This window comes from Rhinolophus ferrumequinum, chromosome 5 (genome assembly GCF_004115265.2).
Source record: "Rhinolophus ferrumequinum isolate MPI-CBG mRhiFer1 chromosome 5, mRhiFer1_v1.p, whole genome shotgun sequence".
Taxonomy (NCBI): domain Eukaryota; kingdom Metazoa; phylum Chordata; class Mammalia; order Chiroptera; family Rhinolophidae; genus Rhinolophus; species Rhinolophus ferrumequinum.
Genome location: NC_046288.1, coordinates 22,527,876 through 22,548,358, shown reverse-complemented (window position 1 = coordinate 22,548,358; position 20,483 = coordinate 22,527,876). Strand labels below are relative to the sequence as shown.

The 20,483-nt window shown below is 35.3% G+C and overlaps 1 protein-coding gene across 14 annotated transcripts in view; it reads right to left on the bottom strand.

Moving 5' to 3' along the window:
• The window catches only part of ADGRL3 (adhesion G protein-coupled receptor L3), a 747,432-nt gene that overhangs the window by 141,669 nt on the left and 585,280 nt on the right, over window positions 1-20,483 (bottom strand). For all 14 annotated transcript variants that reach the window (XM_033106169.1, XM_033106171.1, XM_033106175.1 and 11 more), the window contains 2 exons: window positions 19,165-19,268; window positions 9,799-9,984 (listed from right to left, as the gene is read on the bottom strand). In XM_033106169.1, the coding sequence (XP_032962060.1) occupies window positions 9,799-9,984; window positions 19,165-19,268 (290 nt within the window). The remainder of the gene's footprint in view (window positions 1-9,798; window positions 9,985-19,164; window positions 19,269-20,483) is intronic.

Sequence of the window (20,483 nt, the reverse complement as noted above, 5' to 3'; positions counted from 1 at the left end):
ACCTGCTGTGATTCAAACTACTTTCAGATGTCCTTTTAATTATATTAAATGAAAGTTTGGGTTGGCTTTGATGCTTATGGGCAAACATTGAAATCTCTTGAAAGAGCTGCAAAAAGTACTCCCTGTTGCTGTAGTTAATATACTACATTGTATGCACACTGCTAGCCAATTTATTCTAGCCACTTTAACAAGGATATCCAGCCTGACAGGCCACACAGAACAGTATCACAAGTCAAGCAAAGCACAAATCATTAGAGGACTCCGAAAGTTGTTTGACATGCACCATGGAGCTCTTTGTCACACAGCCAATTAAGTGACCAAACAAAGAACTTGAAAATACTCATTAATTTCTTCCTAGCAGTATAAATGGAGGTTAGAATCCTTCTTGTCTTATATACCAAAGGCACACAAGTAAAACCGGCGTAACTCAATTTGCACTTTGTCAAAGGTGCAAGTAGCAACTTTGGTTCACAGACAATCTGCATTCAAGACCAAAAAAAAAAAAAAAATGAAAGGAATAGATAAAAATGTTTAGATAGTACATATAATAATATAAATATCCAGGCCTTGAAATTTTTAAAAAATTAATCAGAAGTTGACTTCTATCCTTGAAATACTATATCAGCATTTCTGAGTAAATTCAGGAGAACTTGACATTATTTCCACCTCTGCGAAAGCAGAGCTTGAATGGACTCCTGGATGCCATCTTCTCCAGGTGTGGTATCTATTTCTGGTTTGTCTTCCACTCCCTGACCTCTTAATGTGACAGTGTCCTGGGGCTCAGTCTTACATTCTTTTCTCACTCTACACTCATTCCCATGATTAATTCATCTAGTACATTGGCTGTAAAATGCCACTCTAAGTATAAAATTACCAAATTATTATTTCAAACCTGACCTCTCAGCTGAACTTCAAGCTTGTATATCTAACTACACATGTAACATCTATATTGCATTCTAATAGGAATCTCAAAGATAACTACCCTCAATAAAGTTCATTCCGTGCCCTTCCCAAGTAGGTCACAAATTAGACCATCTCAATAAATGGTGACTTCATCCTTCCAGTTGCTCAGGCAAAACACTTTCTGTCATGTCAACTACTCTCTTCTGCACTTTTACATACAATCCTTTGGCAAATTCTGTTTGTCCCACTTAAAAAAAACTCGTGAACGTAAGTAAATATCTCTGCATCCCACACTCATATTCTACACCAAATGGACCATTATATCCCTATGGATCATGCATTTCACCCTTAGTTTTTCTGGTATAATCTATTCTCCGCTTTTAAAATACATCAGGTCATGTCATCCCTCTGCTCAGAAACCTATAGTAATTTACAGTGTCTCTCTGATAAAAGCCAAAAGTTCTTGCAATGGCCTATCAGGCCTGGACCCTTGCCATCCCAAAGGACTCATGCACTATTACCCTCTTCTCCTTCCCTCTGTTCCAGCTGCACTGGCCTCACGGAACACCACTGGCGTATTTCCATGTCAGAAACTTTCGGGTCTCTCTTCTAGAATGCTTTTTTCCCTACATATATGCATAGTTCACTCCTTCACCTCCTTCAGAGTTTTGCTCACTTATTACCTTAAATGATGTATTTCCTGCTTTTGTAGGCGAGAAGACTTTGCCACCTCAAAGTATGTCTCTATAGCATAAGAATTATTTTAAGATGATTATTTTTAAGAAATAGCAGACATAGGAGAAGCTCTTAAAATTAAGTGTACACACTTTCATTTATAAAGGAAATCTCCATTTGTAAGGATTTCTCCCTCTCTGTACCAGGAAGTCAAGGATGATTCAATCTCTAGAAACTCTAATCAATGAAGAAGATAATGACTTAAATCTGCATGACAACCTTACCCTTTGTTTACTGAGCTTTTCTTGGTACCCTCCCATAACTGACTCCTCCCACTCCCAACATCTTTGTCTTTGACTGAGAATTGCATTTAGGTGATGGTTTCAGCCATTTCAGTGAGATATTCCATTTTCTTGGGTCTCCTCCATATATACAGGAGATATATATGTTGTCAAACTTTTGTTTGTTTTTCTCCTGCTAATCTGTCTTATTTGATTATTATACCAGCTAAGAACCTACAAGGGTAAAAGGAAAACTTTTCCACCCCTACACTTTGTTTTCTCTCCTTAGCATTTATCATCTAATATACTATATATTTCATATATTTAGAGTATTGTTTATATTCTGCAACTAGAAATTTCACTCTAGGAGAGAAAGCAGGATATGTGCCCTGTTATATGCATTTCCCAGGTCAGTGCTGAAAAGGTTACTGGCACAAGTTCTCAACTATTAATGCTGGAATATTTTTGTTAACTACTATGTGATATTTTTCAGTTGAAAATAGAGATTGTTTTTGCCTGCTGGCATCTAGGATAGTGATTTCTAATGGATAATTAGGGTAAAACAAACAAAATAAATAAAATAAGCAAATTATAGTTCCAAGTTGAAATTAAAGGGGCTTGTTCAAATACTTCATAAGCTTTAAATGACACATATACCACCTGCCTTTCAAAAAAATATGTAAGGAAAGAAGGAAGGAAGGAAGAGAGGGAGGGAGGTAGAGAGGGAGAGAAAAAGAGAGGAAGGAAGGAAGCAAGGAAAGAAGGAAGGAAGGAAGGAAGGAAGGAAGGAAGGGAAGAAGGAAGGAAGCCAGACGTGTGTGTGTGTGTGTGTGTGTGTGTGTGTGTGTGTGTGTGTTTGTGTTTAATTTGCATCTATCTAACAATTTTTTCTGATCTGTTCTCAACCCAACTGCAGGTAATAGCAGGTTTTGAAGAATTACTCACAAGATTCACATCAATAAACATATGTACTATATTTCCCATTAAGCAAGGCCAACTGCAGCATCTCTAGAGAGGCCTCTGAGATTTTGAGGACAAATGCTGATATAAACTAAAATATATTTTTTAATTAGGAAAATGTCCTGCTTTCAAAGCAGTAACACGACTGCCAGTATTCTTAATAGTTCCTGCTAAGAAGAGAGTAACGCTAACAAACATTACTACTAAAAGATGGGAACTGGGGGTTGAAAAATAATTAAAAAAAAATGTAAACCTCAGTTTTGGTTTCATATATAGAACCCAAAGGCAGCTGTTCTTTAGCTATTTGAGGTCATATTCTACTCCCAGATTCTCACAAGAACCACAGACGTTTTCTGGAGCCATATGATTTGTTACTGGTTCGTGTGCATTGCACTCCCAAACCTCTCTTGCCTCCATTCCATGACTAGAGTTACAGATTTCTGTAATTCACTGTATTGGGTTGGCTATAATAGAAAGACAGAAAATAACAAGTATTGCCAAAGGCATGAAGAAAACCGAAACCCTTGTATATTGCTGGTGGAAATTTAAAACTGTGCAGCTACTTTGGAAAACAGTTTGACACTTCCTCCTTTAACTTCAAGTTACCATATTTTCTACTGCTTTTCTTCTCTCTATATGATAATTTTTAAATCACAGTTTTCTCTGAAAAAAGCACTTCAAAGCAAATCATGTTTGTACTTGACCTTAATATAGCAGTACAAATTAATTACCATACAACCAATTTGAACTGTCTCAAAAAATAGGGAAAAAAAAACGTGTTTACTCTATACCATCTCTGAAATATAGTACAATAAATTAATAAATATAAAGCAAATGATATATCCTGACTCCTAATACCAAGTAATAAAGTCAGTTCTGCAATAGTGGTATCTTATTGATTGAGAACATGAGCGTCTGAATCCGGAACTCCTAGCTTTGAACTCAAGAGCCTCTCAGTTATTGTATGATCTTACGAAAGTCATTTAATCCTCTCTAGGCCCCATTTTCTCTTCACTAAGTAAATAATAACAGTAATGATATAATAGGATTGTTGTGAATATTAAATAAAAAGTTATGCAAAATGCTCTAAACAGTAACACTCACACATTTGGGGCCTAATTATGAATAAATGTATTTATTCTCAATTACTGTTGGTGTTGAAGGAGCATTGGATACAGGTCAGAGAGGAGCATCAGTGCTAGTTGTGTGACATCATTTCATCTCTCCAGATCTCAGCTATCTCAGCTTCATTTCTAAGGTTCCTTCTGGTAGTATTACATCACAGTAGCTATTCAATATTCATATGTGACACAAGCCTAGTTATCTTCTCTGGCATAAAACTTCAAAGTATCTTCTTATATGAAGGTGTGTAGTATGCCCAAGACATGGTAATAGTATTATTTTTACTATGACTCATGTCAATTTCTTTTGGTAGTCAATAGGATTTTAGTATAATCTAAAATATATGACCATTTTTTTTTCTGTTAAAATTCTTGAGACACAAGCCTAATAAGTCTTAGGAGAGTCATGCATCATTTAGAAAAATCAAAGCAACCACTTTGTAATTCTTCACTTACAGATCAGTTACCACAGCTGACAGCTGACAGTCAGATTTCACTGTGCTTTTCTCCTGTGTGTGAATTTTGTGAAATAAACAAAAGGTAGGAACTAAGAGGAAGTAAAAGATGGTTCTAGGTAATTCATAAAAACGGCACTGTACCTCTAAATAATTAATAGCTAAATGGACTTAGATGGTCAAAATCAAACTTAGAAGAATCATTGTTTGTGTACATGGAAAGGGCATATTTTTTAAGAATCTCTTTACGCAAAATGGTTATCTTTTTTCAAATGTAATGCATAAAGCACTTCAAGTATATTTCATATCTATTTCATAGATAGTCCATGCTCTGAACATAGAAACAATAGGGAACATAAACAAGTCTTTACAATTCATACAGGTAAAAGTTTAAAGTATTATTCACTCTAAAATTTCATAGTATTATGATCTACAGTAAAATGAATAGAAGTAATGTAATACTGAGCAGAGCATTTCTACTTCACCAATATTCTGTATGTATTTGATCTTATCAGGTTAGTCAATAGCTGAAACATTTACTCATAGCCAGTCAAATATAACAACAGGAAATCAGTCACCGAATAAACTGTGCTATTAATTTTCCATCAGAGATTTGAGTTCGAATGACCATGCATTTCATAGATTTAAATACCAAAAGGCTAATTATTTCCAAGGCTCCATTAAAGGGATAGTATAGATTGCAAATAAAAGCAATCCTAAAATTGCTCGAAAATGAACTTCAGCTTTCAGTGCTGAAGAATACTTTAATTTCTCTATTGCACACACTAAGAGTATAGATCACATATATATGTAGTATATTAACCTCCCAAAGCAATTTCTTGCCTGAAATCTTAGAAAAATAAACTTGAACTGTTTCGTATACAGTCATTATTTTATATAGTAAAACATAAATTAAAAGCTTATCTTCCTAATTAATATCTGTTTGATACTCAATTTACTATTTTTTTTCCTTTTAAATGACTCTCACAAAATACCCTTATTGTGAATAAACTGATAAGGTTTAGTTTATGGACTACCAATGTGAGAACAAGTAACTGGTTCTTGAGGGCATCTCTCTTAATAAATGCAATTGGTCTTCCCCTTTAAAAACGCTATGACATAGATAAAGAATAAAGTTTATTATCACACAGTTTCATATTTTTCCTTCCTTCCTTTCTGCCTTCCTGCTGAAGGGGAGCAAGGTACACCGCCACAAATTTTTCACTCTGGCATGTGGATTATTTTGAAATCAAGGCAATGAAGACCCCCATACTCTGGAAAACCTTTTACCTCTCCCTTAACTACCTAAAATAATTTAGATAGGGGGTCTGTACCAGAAAGAGAGCTATTACCAGAAATAACTTTTTATTTGAAAGATTTGCCTGCATGGCAGGGCAAACATCTGTTTACCAACATCTGGCTTCTCATCTTCCTGTGAATTTCCCTCCTCCCCTTTGAAGCCCCAGGCCCCTTCCCCTTTCTTTAGCCCAGGATGGCATATAAACCTCAACTGCAGAAATGCCTTTGAGTCTGCGTCTTCATGAGGCTCCTATACGTACATAATTAAAATTCTTTTCTCCCTGTTAATCTTTCTTATGCCAATTTAATTATTAGACCAGCCAAAGAACCTAGAAGGGACCAAGGGAAATTTTTCCACCCTTACAATTCCTTCCTTCCATTCTTGGGAAAAGAACTATAAAGCTTGTTTCTATTTTTTTTTTTTAATACGTACTTCATAAACACAGGAATGGTTTTTACCTTGCTTAGAAACAAACTGCAACATGTTAACTGGAGAAAAATTACGTTTACACATTTATAATGAGTGGGAAAGTAAGATAATCACAGCATATGTTGAACATTTTGGTATAGAAACATGATATTCCGAGTATCCTGGGCTATTCATTGTCTTATATGACTTTGAGTGAGTGTTATTTCTGAATGACTTGCTACTAAAATATTAGCAGGCTTAATGTATGAATGAAATATTTTCATATAGGCCTCTACGAAGAAATGAGAGATTCATATATTACACCCAGCTCACCTTTTACTGATGATAAAAATTCTCACACCCCAAGTTGCACCTCCTCTTAGCCTGTGTTCCTCTTGCATGAAAGAGTGTTAGCACTGCCAAATCTCTTTCATATATACCCTTTCATATGTTTTCCCATTCCCAACCTTCATGCACTCTGAAATTTCTTTAGTTCAACAGGGTGCATTTCATGTTTTTATCAGATGCTCATACATGCTATCACCAACAGAGAAAATTCAACAACGTAACACATTTATAAAAACGCAGAAAGTACCTGGACATAGGCTCTGCAAGAGCGCTCTCTTTCTGAAGCTGAATCCATTAAGACAGCAGATTAAACACAGAATAGAAAAAACAAGTTAGTGACAGAAGAAACAAGAAAAATAAAAGAACACATCTACACAAAACACCTTATTTCGTTGTGCACTACTTTCCAGAGGAGAATGAAGGCTAAGCAGCAGCAAAATGTAAGCCATGGCTTGAAAAATAGTAGCCAACACCCTTTCAGAACAACCCAGGTGAAAACGGGATGGTATAAAGCTGTTAAGGATGAAAAGAATTCTTGGAATACATTTAGTAGACATTAGTAAAAATCAATATACTTCATTCATTTGAAATGATTCATTGCACATCAGGTTAGTTATGAATTCATGGGCCACAGATGAAGACACATGAAGTTAAGTAAACTATGTCAAAATTTTGGAACCCATTTTTCAAAGATAATACATTGTTTGTGGTTTACAGATTATATAGATGGTTAATATGTACCACAAACTATACGTTCAAACATACAAAAAATTCTGTTTATCAGGAATAGAAATGCCCATTATGATAATTGGATTTTAAGGGACAAATACGAAGAGATAAGTTACTTCTGATTAAAATAATGTGAACAATATAGCGATTTATCACTACTTCTAATTCTTGAAGAATTTCTTTTGACAGTTTTGAATAAAATAATTATACATTTTAGAAACTTCTGTGAGATAAGGAGCCTGTTTTTGTTCATTTATTTATCTGCATACACGTGATGTTTTATTGAGCAAAAGGTTAACAGCAACTCGTATTTGGTCCCAAACTTTTTTCCCCTGGTAATAAAATTAATAATTAACGAGCTATTTGCCTTAATAACTGACCCAAATTTTTATAAATTAGACTGTGGTTTTCCTCCACGTCCCTATATATATGTTGTTTTCTTTCAGTAGCCTTGATTGTTGAAGCAGAAAATTACTCAGTTTTAAGAAGCAGTTACTCCGATGCCTTTTGTGTGGCTAACACTCTCCCAACTTTAATTCATGCGTTCGTTAATGAGCATTGAGCAGTTACTCCTCTAAAGAATTAAGTGAGGAATGAGTGCAAGTAAATTGCTAGTGCTGTCATTTAGATCACTGACTCGCATCTCGATTTTGCAGGACTCTAAACTCTCCAGAATTTCAATGTGGAGAGCAGTTGATTTGTAAGGAGTTGACTTTGCAAATCTGATGGGTCATAACTGCTTCAGGGAACAGTGGAGACCACAGGAAACGAGAGGGAGCTAGCAAGCACGTGAATAACCTTTGCCCTCCCATCTCCTTACCCCATCATGCAAATTAACATAGACAAACCCCATTATATAAACAATTGAAAAGAGCCAAATGGGAAACAAAAGACAACATTAAAAAGCTTCACAAATGGAAATCTGCCCATTATGTAGTTATTTGATATTCAGAGTAGGCAAGCTGATTAGCTGTAGCCAGTTAGAATGTGACATTAATTGCAGGCTTTACCCGTTACTGTCCCACATCAACACCATTTTTAAATAAAGACACAAAGTATCGCTATAACAACTAATGTTATGGATATGTAACATTAATAGAAATGACTACTTGCAGTACATGATGATAACAATAGCTGGCAGCGATACTCATACATTAATAGCATCCAGTCAGCCTGGATAGTAACACATTACAACCACGGCATGCCCAGGTTACATAGGCAGTTGTGGATGACATTCTATAAGGGGCTTGGTTGTGATTCTACCAGAGGCATAAGTGACAAAACTAACTCCCTTTATGCTCCGAAAATAAATAAATAAATAAACAAACAAATAAATAAAGAAAAATAAAGCTTTAATAAGATTTGTATCTAATAGATAAAACAATCTGTTTTCTGAGGATGAAATTGCAGGAAAAATCTGTATTTGCCAGATAAAATATCAGGCTTTCTTATGCCATACCAATATTATTTAAAAATTTTCTTCCATCTTGACGAGTGAGGTTGTTAGTCTAACAAGACACAAAAGAACTAAGTGCATATATTAAAAGACCACTCTGCAAAGTCAGTTTTCATTCTAAGGGGGAATGCTCATTTAGTGAATGAATTCCATAGAAAAAATTAGTCTGTCAGTGCCAAATGCTTGCTTTTTTAGTAGTAAGATTATCATGATAATTCAAGGCCTTAAAATCCAGTTTCAATAACTGATCATCTCTACTACACAATACCTTTCAGGGAACACTTTTCATTTGTTGGTAGTAATTTTAGTATCTTTTCAGTATGAGGTTAACTTACCATGTGATACTTTGCCACATAAATAAATTATATTCCCTATAAACTATAAATATGTAAAATATAATTTATATATTTATGTAAGTAAAGTGCTTGTATAATATATAGATTATGTACAATGTAAGCATATTGCTTACATATGTGTATATAATATACTTATCTATCTTTATAAACATAAATACAATATATAAAATATGTTTTCTGAAATTTGAAACGAGTTATTTGAATTATTTACAATTCAAATTTGCGGAAATACATTTAAATCTTTAAGTTTTAATGGTAGTAATGCAAAAGTGGAGTAATTTAAATACTAAAAGGAAATAAATATTAAAACCTAGATACTGGCACTGATTTTTAAATGTAATATTAATTTGGTTAAATGATTTTGTTTTAAAATATCTATCATGGATTGCTAATATCCTTTCTCATCATTGCTATTTCCTAAATTTCTACTTATTGATTACATATTTGTTGTATTGTTAATTATTTTAATATAAAAATGTGAAAGGAAAAAATAGAAACTAAATAAATTGTATTTATCCATATTAATCCTCTCAGAATTTAGCATACAAAAGAGAGTAAACATTATGGAAAATAGGACTGTAAATATATATGGAGAGATTATCATTTATTGCTTCTTTGGAGTAAAAGCCAAATACAGTCATAATTATAATGAAACAGTGAAGTGAATTGACTATATAAGTAGAGATACTCTTTAGAATGATCTAACTTTAATAGAAAATGATCTAATTTTATTAGCGAGAAATTAACCAAGGAAGTGTCACTGATTTCACTATAACTTTAAAGATAAATATCACCAGGGTCTTTACCTTGTTCAAACTGCGTGCGGCACTATCTTTTCCACCTGGGGTCAAGTTCCGGAGTTGTACATCCAGGAGGCCTACCAGCTGATCCATGGCACGGACAGAGTAGGTGATGTCTCCAGCATTCAAATGATTTCTTGTTTGTTCAGCCAACTCTCGAGCAATGTTGGCAGCTGTCTCTCCAGATTTCAACTGCAATTTTGAAATGAGAATAAGAAGGAAAGAGATCTTAACTTAAGTAATTTTATTGGTCTCTGTGGATAATTGTTTTACATATAAGTTACAATCTTCGAGCCAAGAAATAGTTATCAAACTCCATCTTCATCTGGAATAAATTCCCTGGGTTTTCCTGCTAATCCATCTTTTTCTATAATACCTGACTTGAAATATATGCCTTTACACAGCTCCTTCTGAGGAATCTTACTTCAAAAGCTTAGTATGCTCTCACCTTAACTGTCCATTTGGGTAGTTAAGTCTGTTTGCTCTATGATTTTTCTCTGTGAGTTTTTAAATTGGATGCTGATGAGTTTGCATTATGAATCTCCAACCATATTCTAAATTTTCAGAGGTAAGTACAAATTTTCCATTGTGCCTAATTTAGCACTTAGCACACAATGAATACTCACTGGCTGCTAAGCTCTGTGAAAATTTTATCCCAAATAAAATTCCTGCTTTTCAAAGTGGTCTTCATTTTGTTACCTACTAAATAAGAGATTTTGCTTCCAATGCACTGGGTAGCAAACAATTGCTGTTTTTAGCATTTTCCTTTTCTGAAACTGTATGCTTGTTTTTCAAGAATATTTAATAAGAATGTATCAAATTGTCAAAACTCCGAAGATGTTCAAAGAGATAAAGGCTAATACCCCATGATCACATGAGCAAATTTCATAGTTCTGGATAATGAAATAGGACTATCTTGCACTATTACAACATAAATTGTTAACAATATCATTATTTAGAAAATGGGTTTCTTGTTTTTCTTCCTTTTCTTTCCTTTTTCTTTTGTTTTATTTATTTATTTTTTTAGCACAGTCCAATATAGAACTTAGGATCACAAACACAAAGGTCCTCTCTTTTAAAGGCGCTCTCCTTAATGGCTATTCAGAAGGCTACAAGGAGAACACACAAAACTCTTCCTCAAGTAGGTTGTAACTACTCAGGGATGCTTAACAAGTTTCTAGCAGTATTGAATGTTAAGGAAATGAATGAATAAATTGAAGCGATTGGACTATCTAAATTATTAACGATCATATTCTCAAGCATACAGAAAAAAAATAATTCGAAAGCATTTAAAAGTTTAATAACATGAAATGTTGGTAAGCATTTGTGGAACTGTTTATCATTCTCATAAACTACTACCGACAATGCATATTTGTATAGCCCCCATGAAGAGCATATCACCAGTTTATTTGTTATATATTATACAACATATATAAACTCTAACAGTTTAATATATTTGTAGGATTACTATTGTTTTACTTTATTAATCATTGTGTAATTGTTTTATTACCATTATTACCATTGTTGTTGTTATTATATTGTTTTCTTCTATTTCTTCATAACGACATAATACTTGTTCTATGAGAAAATGTCATGACAGAAGGACCTCAGGAGTCTTTTGATTCACTTAAATGGGCCATGTTGAAAAAATTTGAGACCTACTGAACTAGGCCATACAGTTTCTATATGAACAATATCTCAAAAATAAAGATGCAAGCATTGATTTTCATTACATGTATTAGGGAATATTATAAAAAGCAAAATTATGTATCAATAAAATAAGAAAAAACAAATAAGAGAAAAAAATAATAGCACTGATATTATCATATTTTAATCTGATTTTTTCCTGTGTAGTTGAAAATAGTTTTTAATATTACTTATTACAATATTGGGGAGGAACATGATAAGGTGGAAAAGAAGGTTTATGCAATTTACATACAAATTTAAACTTTTTCTTATGTACAGTAATTAAAAAGTTGAAAATATAGATGACTCATAAATCAAAATATAACTGCTCTCAACATAAAAGATGATGATACTGACTATATATGTGTCAATAGCTCATAAAAACTGAAGTAAAATAAAATCATTAGTGTATCATAAAAATAGTAGCTACATTTTAGCATTCAAGAAGTGTTTATTTATAAAGAATAAGTCTAATTGTCTCTGTAAAAGAACTTTAAAACTCAATATTCACTGACAAGAAAAGTGTAGGAAAAAACTGAAATACAAACAAGTTATAAAAATATTTATAATAAAAATATGAAAAGTAGGTTTTTACAGTACAATAAAAATTGATATAACTATTCATTCTGATCCCCTCTTCATCATATAACTGAAGAAGTCATGGAAAAATCTTTCGTTCATTCCACCATTGTTTGGACACTTGTTATTTGCTGAGGAAATCAACACCAATGTTAAATAGCTCTTGCACTCAGGAAAGCACACATTCTACCAGGTGGGATTGGGGTAGAGGGTGTGTGTTTGAGGGAGGGGGGAGGTAAAGGCAGACAATATTGATCCAATAATGCAATTGGCATAACAGAAATGTATATGAGGCATTATGGGAATGTAGCACAGGGAAGCACCTGGAAATGGGGTGGGAAGGTAACAGAAGGTTACAACTACGTGAAGACTTAAGTTGAAGTTGACCAAGTAAGAAAGAATAGTGCTGTGAGCTGCTGGGGAGAAAGTCAAGAGGATGCCATATAGAAAGTAAAGTCTAGAATAACCATGGTTTCGGAAGATAGTGTACTTACTGTAGGTACAACAGAAAGAAAAAAAACACACATTTTTGTAATCTTCAGAATTCAGTATCAATATGTAGCATAAATTGTGTGTCTGTAGAACATTTGCTGTATCTAGTTTTTAAGAAATAAGATGAATATCTCTGTCTCTATAATTTCAACAATTATTTGTTTTGTCTATATGTTTGTTCTTGAACCAAACTTTGGATTTCTAACAGCATTGTGCCAAAGTCTGGGGATACAATGGTGGATAAAATGGTTCCCAATAACATAAGGAACTTATATACCAGCAAGGGAAAGGGCTTTTAATAAATTAACCTCAGAATTATTTAATTTCAATTTTGTGGAGTGCAGTACAGAATCCCAGTTTAAGGGCATTTTTAACCTGCTGAAGTTCGAGATAGAATATGAAATTAGAGAATAATTTAAGAAATACTTCCCTAAGGAAGAATGTTAAATCTGAGATGGAATGGAAAATAAGGAATTGGGTTGTTGGGATAAGAGGGGACCTCCAGGCAGAGAACACTGCTTTTATGAGGGAAGGGCTTGGAGTTGTAGGGAAACTGCACAAAGGCCACTGTAACTGGGGTTTCGGCAGTTGGAAAGCTGAGCAAGGAGCAGATTAAATAGTCCCCCTTTGGATGTCATGATGGAGATTCTGGGAATTGTGCTAAGAGCCAGGGAAGGGACTGAAATATCCTCTAAATAGGAGTGGTCTAATCACTTTGTATTTGAAATATACCAAACTCAGGAGAATGAATTAGAGGGTTCAGGAGTGAACAAAAGTAGACCTGCTATAAGGCCACAGCAACAGAAGCTATTGTGGATTAGGGTAGTAGCAGGGGAGAAAAGTGAGAAGTGTTCTGATTTGGGAGAGATTTACAAGTACATGGACAGGCCTACTGTCTGATTGGATGTAGGAAGGGAAGGAAAGGAAGGCACCATGAGCCACGCCCGGGTTTCTTGCTCACATGACTCACCGGTGGTGCCTTTACCTGGACTCTCCCATAGCCACTGGGACCCCAACATTCATGGCTCAGTGAAATGTTGCCTTTCCAGACCAGGCCTTCACTGACTATATTCATTCCAGGGGCATCCAGAAGCTGCTCTACTGTCTTTCTGATAACTCTATTTATTTCTCTCACCACAGTTACGATGGACTACAATTATCTGACTTCCATGCAAACATAAACACATTATCTTTAACTTGCTTCAAGTTGTCTAACGCAGAGGACAAGCGAGGAAATGAAGTTATTACACACACCCTAGTTTACAGACCTCATTTAAAATGTCTATCTCTAACATTGCTTTTACTAAATTCTACTAAAATTATTTCTCAGAAATAAACACATACACACTGAAAAATCTTACTCGTTTTCTGAGGATTAGTAAATTAAAGCCTGTATTGAAATGGTGGGATTATGTCTAGGACTTGAATAGGTGAGAGGAAACCCTGTAGATTTAGTTAAGGATTAGTATGATGGAGATGGATATTATTTACATTTCAAATTTTAACACAAATAAAAACAATATTCTTTGAAATAAGCTTGATATTTTATGAGAATTGTTATACCAAACATTAATAGGGTGCCAAAACAATTCATGAAGGAGTTACTAATATTGTTTAATTATGTGGCTACTATTTAATTGAAAGATCTACCTATTTTGCTATAAAGCTGAGTCAAGTGGGTATATAAACAATTAAATGATTCTACCTTACATTTTAAAGAAGGTTAAATAAGTCCAAAACCATGGAAACCCCACCAATCTTTAATAATAATAAGAACCAAGTTATTTTCATTTCATATTAGATTACAGAGATTAAAAGAATGGGGAAATTAAAACATAGGTGACTGGATTCAACCTAGTCTTCCCAAGCAAAGTAACTGGATTGTCTGATATTGTAAACTAGCAACAGTATTTTCTAGATCTTCACATCCTTCCTTTAAAAATGCATGAAGAACCTTACTTTTCTCAAACTCTGTCAGTAGCTTGTGTACAAACAAAAGACACTTTAGTTTGCTAGAAATAGAAAGACTATTAACCAGTGACAATTCAGGCATTTCTTTTGCAGATAATAGTTGGACCAGGTCATGAAGCAGGAAACATACCTCACTTTACAGGTAAATAAATACAAAAGTTATTCAAAACTGCAATCTTACATAATTTTAAATTGAAAATGTAGAGAGATTATAAAGTGAAATAAACTCTTTAAAGGTATCCAAAACAGAAAACATAAACTACTTTTTGAAAATTTTAATCTAAGCAAGAGATCAAGCTAAAGCCAGAGACTATGATTTTGGTAAGCAGTCATAAAGAAAGGTGAAAAAAAAAATGATATTTGCCACCTTGCCACATATGTTTGAAAAGGCAGAACTCTGAACTAATTTGTTGGCTTTCAATAGAAACTGAAAATTATTTTTAAACATTAATATGAAAACGGATCTATCTATCTATCTGTCTGTCTGTCTATCTGTCTGTCTGTGTACCTGTCTACGTGTCTATCTATCTATCTATCTATCTATCTATCTATCTATCTATCTATCTATCTATCTATCTATCTATCTGTCTTTGTTAGCTAGCTAGCTATCCTCTATCTATCCATTTATTTTTGCACCTACCTTTCTTTCTATCTATCCATCCATCCATCCATCCATCAACCCAGCTACTTACCAATCTCTCTCTTTCTTTCTCTCTCCCTCCCCTCCTCTGCCTCTATTGTTGCTGGGGTAAAGGTCCCTTTGTGCACAACTTTTGCTTTTCCCTTTCTGTAAGAATTATGCTTTTTATTTAATCTCATCATTATGAAAGTATTCTGGCTAGTTTGTTTGTAATTCATTTCTTCATATTCTGACTTTCAAAGGCACACATTTTTCTCTAGTGAAATGTAATCCACTCTCTATTACTATACAAAATTCAATCTATAATTTCACCAGTATGTAAGTGGCCTGAATTCATTTGTGAGTCAGAAACCATCAGGATTCTTTACCTGTTTTCTGCCTCCTGGCCTGACTGCAGAGGATAAAGCATAACTCATTGCCTAATAAAAATGAAAATAGAAAGTTTGTTCTTTCCAACTAAAGTAAGCATCCTGATCCGTTTATTTGTGTATACTTTCTGTCTATAATGCCTGACACACAGTGAGTAAATAGTATTGATAATGAAATGAATGACATGAAATACTGTTGCTATTTTACAATATCAGATAGGCCAGTTATTGGCCCCATCCTCCCCATGGTAGAGATGGCAGGCTGTGATTCAGAGGTTTTCTTTCCCTTAAAGTCCTCAGAAATTCCCCAGAAGCACCATAAAGCCACAAAGAGGCGCCTTACACCCCAGGGGACATTCATCCACAAATCCTTGGGGAAGGGAAACTAAATACACTGTTTCAATAAGAGAATTACCCCCTCCTTCCTTTGTTCATCTATGCTTTCATTGGGAGTAAAAAGTGTTCCTTTACATTAAAAGTCTAAAGTTTACAGAACTGCAATGGGTGAAGGAGGGGAGAAATTAATCATTAAAGATACCTATTTTGCTTTAATATTTCAACATGGCAGTTTTAAAAAGTCCATTTAGAGAAAAGGGGGGAGGTCAGAGCACAGGAGGGGGGATGGGACAAGGGAAAGGAAGGAGGGAGGAATGGAGCAGTGAAGGGAGGAAGGAGGAGAGGGGGATGGGAAAAGTGGAAGGGTGAGAGAAGGGGAGGGAAAAGCTGAGAGCTACTCTGGGTACTTTCCATTTGCTAGTTCAAGGTTACTTTCCATCTTCCTCCATCCTGCTCTCTGACCTAGAAGGTGGGCATACATGGCTGTTATTAAGAACACCTCTCTTTTCTGGCTTCTGTTTGGATTTGGCTGATGGGGAAGCTGGGCAGGTGAATGGCGGGAGGTGGAAGAGTGAGGTCTGGGTATTTATTTCCCTAGATTTCTTTCTGAAAAGTTGCCTGAGGGTAGGCCGTTTCTTTTGTCTGTAGGTCATCTTTCTTCTCAAGGACACCCTGCTTCCAATTTATAGTCACTCCTTGGATCCAGCAACCACAAGCCAGTAGTTGGGAGCACTTCTACTTCTATTACTAGCTCTGGGTTCCTGATCAGTCCGTTCTAGTGCACTTGGGCTTCCCCAAAACTGAGGCAGGATAGGTAGCCTGGGAAATTGATAATTCCCTCCAGGATACAACAGGAGGCTCCGCACTGATTACAAAGCTAGCAAGTAACTGTATCCAGCACCTGCAGCCCCAGCACAAGAACCAGTTTCACCCAGCAAGGCTAATCCCTTTATTCAGGGCCCGACTCTTAGCGAATTATAATGTCCTCATAATCTCATTTACATTGTGGTTACTACAATGGGATGTTACAAAACGGGCCTCCAGGAGGTATACATACCAATGTTTAGGACTTCCTCCCAGTGACTCAACCTGAGTTCCCCAGCACTTCCCTCTCAAACATGTACCTTCCTTTCAATAAACTGTCTGTGCTTTCCTGCATGTGTCTCGCTCCTGAATTCTTTCTCCTGCTATGACAAGAACCTGGTCACCCCTGCTCCAGGCTGAGTCCTCTATTTGGACATCCATGTGAGCCTCCAGCAACAACACCACTGTAAACAAACCCTCTTCCAAAGTCCTTTCTGTTTGTTGCTGGGACTCTGGTACTGGGGGTGGAAATGAGCAAAGGTATGAATTTGGAGGAAGATGCTTTGGGGAAATGGGAGAGAAAATATAGAAACATACCTGTGAGCACTGCATATTAGTTCTCTAATATTTAATATTTAAAAGTGTTAATACTTAATACTTAACATTTAAGTGTTGGACTTCTGTGGTAAAGAAAGCTGTTCTACTACCATTTACATTCAATGATTTCAATGAGTAACATAACTATTTGGAGGTATGAGGGACACGCCAGATAAAAGGGTGGACAGAAGTGAAGAGAGACTAGGTCAGTGAGTGTGTGATATAAATCACATACAGTTTAACCAGCATTGTCGCTAAGCATGATGTCTTGATAAAGGCAGACCCCAATAAACCACCAGCTCTAAGTCTGACCTTGGGTTAGTTACATAAGCCAATGTGTTGTGCTCCAAAGCCTCCTGTTATACGTTTGAAGATTTTATAAATTTATAAGTAATCGAGCTAAGGTATTATTATAAATTCCAATTGCCTAAATTCTATAATCTTAATATGATATAACGTAATTTTGTAGATTCTGTAAGATTAAACAGAAATGCTCTGGAAGAATGGAACATATTTGTTATAAAACAGAAGCACCCTATCCATAAATCAAATGGGCAACAACAGCTGTCTGTTCTTTGCAAGGAATTATCTCTTTTGTCAAAAGATTAGCAGGTCTGCCAAGGAAAGAAAAGAATTAAACATCATTATTGTCAGTTAAAGTCACCCCATAATTTCTTCAATGAAACAGTCCAATCATATTCAGGGACTGTTATGAGAACCACTCAGCTTTCTAGGTGAATTATTAGTGAATTAATATTAACCCCTGGGCTAAGTATGTAGGAAGTATTTTTTAAAAGTTGCTAATATAAGGAGATATGCTACTGATCTCTTAATCTGATCACATCCAGCAAGAGTTATTTGCCCTGGGGTCTGAGCTACATTGTAATAAAATCAAAGGACATAAAAACTGTCTGTGGCAGGAACAGTGCTGAAATTGGAGAAGCATCATTATGAATAGCAACAAGTATGGAGATGCATATGTAAGAGAGTAACTAGAGTCAATATAACCACTGTCCTTCCATGATTTAGGGTAAATAGATAGTTCTGGCTCATCTGCTAAATGATCTACCGGGTAGATATTTATGGATTATTATACAGTACATTATTGAGGGTCAGACTGGTTAAAAACAAATACAGAAAAGAGCAAATGGCACAGACAGGCTTTTAGTAAGGCCATCATTTGTAATATTTCTCAGGAAAAATCTCTTTCAGAAATTCCTTAGCATAGCTAATGTGCCATAGAAGGACTCTCCATTTTAGGAGTGCATAAATCCACACAAATTGCTATAATAAGGATTCATCCCATAGCCCTTTTGGCATAAATGCACATCTGGTCTCTGTTTGTAATGAAATCATTTCAAAGCCCCACAGTGCATTAATAATAAAAATGTTCAACATATTGCAACTAAATAAGCCCTGCAAATTTGACTCTGCAAGATTCTGTTACACACGTGTAGACTTTTAACACTGATAAACGATTAGGTTACAGAACACTTATCAAATGGCTGTGATTCCAAAGGTAGACTTTTTTTACTGTATTATTATTCCAAAGGAAAATCTGTATGTATGCTAAGAGCTTTTGCTTGCTTGATTTATAATGTCATTTGGACTTTTATATCTGTAATTCACAATACCATATACATTTTATTAATAATAAAATTATTATAAGCAATACTGGCTGGCTTAGAGGAAGTTCATGGATTTGCCCTTTAAGAATAACAAATTCCAGAATTAGCTCATAGCATATCAGAGGTTGTCATTAAATCTAAAATGGAAATGGGAGAATTTTTTCCACATTAATACTTTTTAAAAATCTTGACCATTTTGTTTACAACAGTTATAATCAACAACAGAGAATTTAGGTTTGGTGGAGACTTCCTTGTCGGTCATATGATTTACCTTCTGTGTTATATGGTTGACCCAAGGAGAAGAACAGTTGCTAAGATCTGGTCCTTGAGGATCCCAGATTCCATCAGGAGCCAGGCATTGATAAGTTGATACTCCTAAAATAATGAGAAAAATGGGTCTGTTTCAGATAGTCAAACCATCTTTCTTATAATGATTTTATATCCATGCTATGTTAAATATGAACAAAGGTAAAAATGAAATAACTCAATTGAGACAATGTCTATTAAAACACTGTGTACAGTACCAGGCAAGCAACTGACTATGGAGAAATAGAAACATTTAATATTTTTAAAGCACTTGCTGGCAACTATGCCAAGTACAGGGGATAACTTCATGAATTACCTGGATGCAGTACCTGTCGCCATGGGGCTTATTGCTTAAATTTTCAGAGGCAAGGTAGCAACTGAATCTTAAAGCAATCAATTTGCAGATTTTTCAGGAAAAACAATGTAGGAAAGGGCATTCCCAGTGGAGGAAAAATATGCTGTGTTTGGAAAACTTCAAGTGGTTTGACCTGAGGTCTCTGAATAGGGAAGTCGTATTTAATGTAGTTGGAAAGGCAGGCAAAGCCAGATCATAAACTCCCTTGTCTGGCATGTGTGGGTACTGGAAAATCAATGAAGAACATTAAGCAGATGAGAGAAAGGAGCAGGGTAAGGTTTCAGAAAGATAACGGTGGCAGCATTCTAGAAGATGAATGCAAGGGAGCGACGTGGAGGCTGTGAAGAAGCTACTGCAATAATTAAAGGAGGAGACTGGGTGGGCCCGAACAGCAGCACAGCAGAAGGGCCAGAGCAAAGGGAAAAAAATGAGACTGTAACGTATGGACAGTCACGTGGGAGGGCTGCAGAACGTCTCCTTTAAATCTCCTACTCACTTGTCACAGAACAATAACGACTTATTTCTCAGTGTTTTGTAGTTTGCAAAGTGCTTTCAAATAAAGTGTTTCACTAACCTTCCCAACAGATATCTGAAGTAGAGGGGCTGTAATTATATCAATGAAGGAGGAACTGAGGCCCAGAACTAAGGGGACAAGGCTCAGAGGGAAGGTTTTCTGATTCCATTACTGCAGAAAACTTTAGAACTAAACATCATTCCCCTTTATAAAAGGAAGATAGATTTCTGACTAGTTTTAAACACTTTGCTGAAAAAAAAAACACAACAAAACATTAATCATGCCCTCATCCAAAAACCAACGCTACCTCTGGTCTTCCCCATCACCTCACATACCATGGAATTCAGAAAGGCGTATCCACTTTGGAACTTTTCTTAGAGAAACATGCTTCCTTAAACTAACCAAAAAACACCCA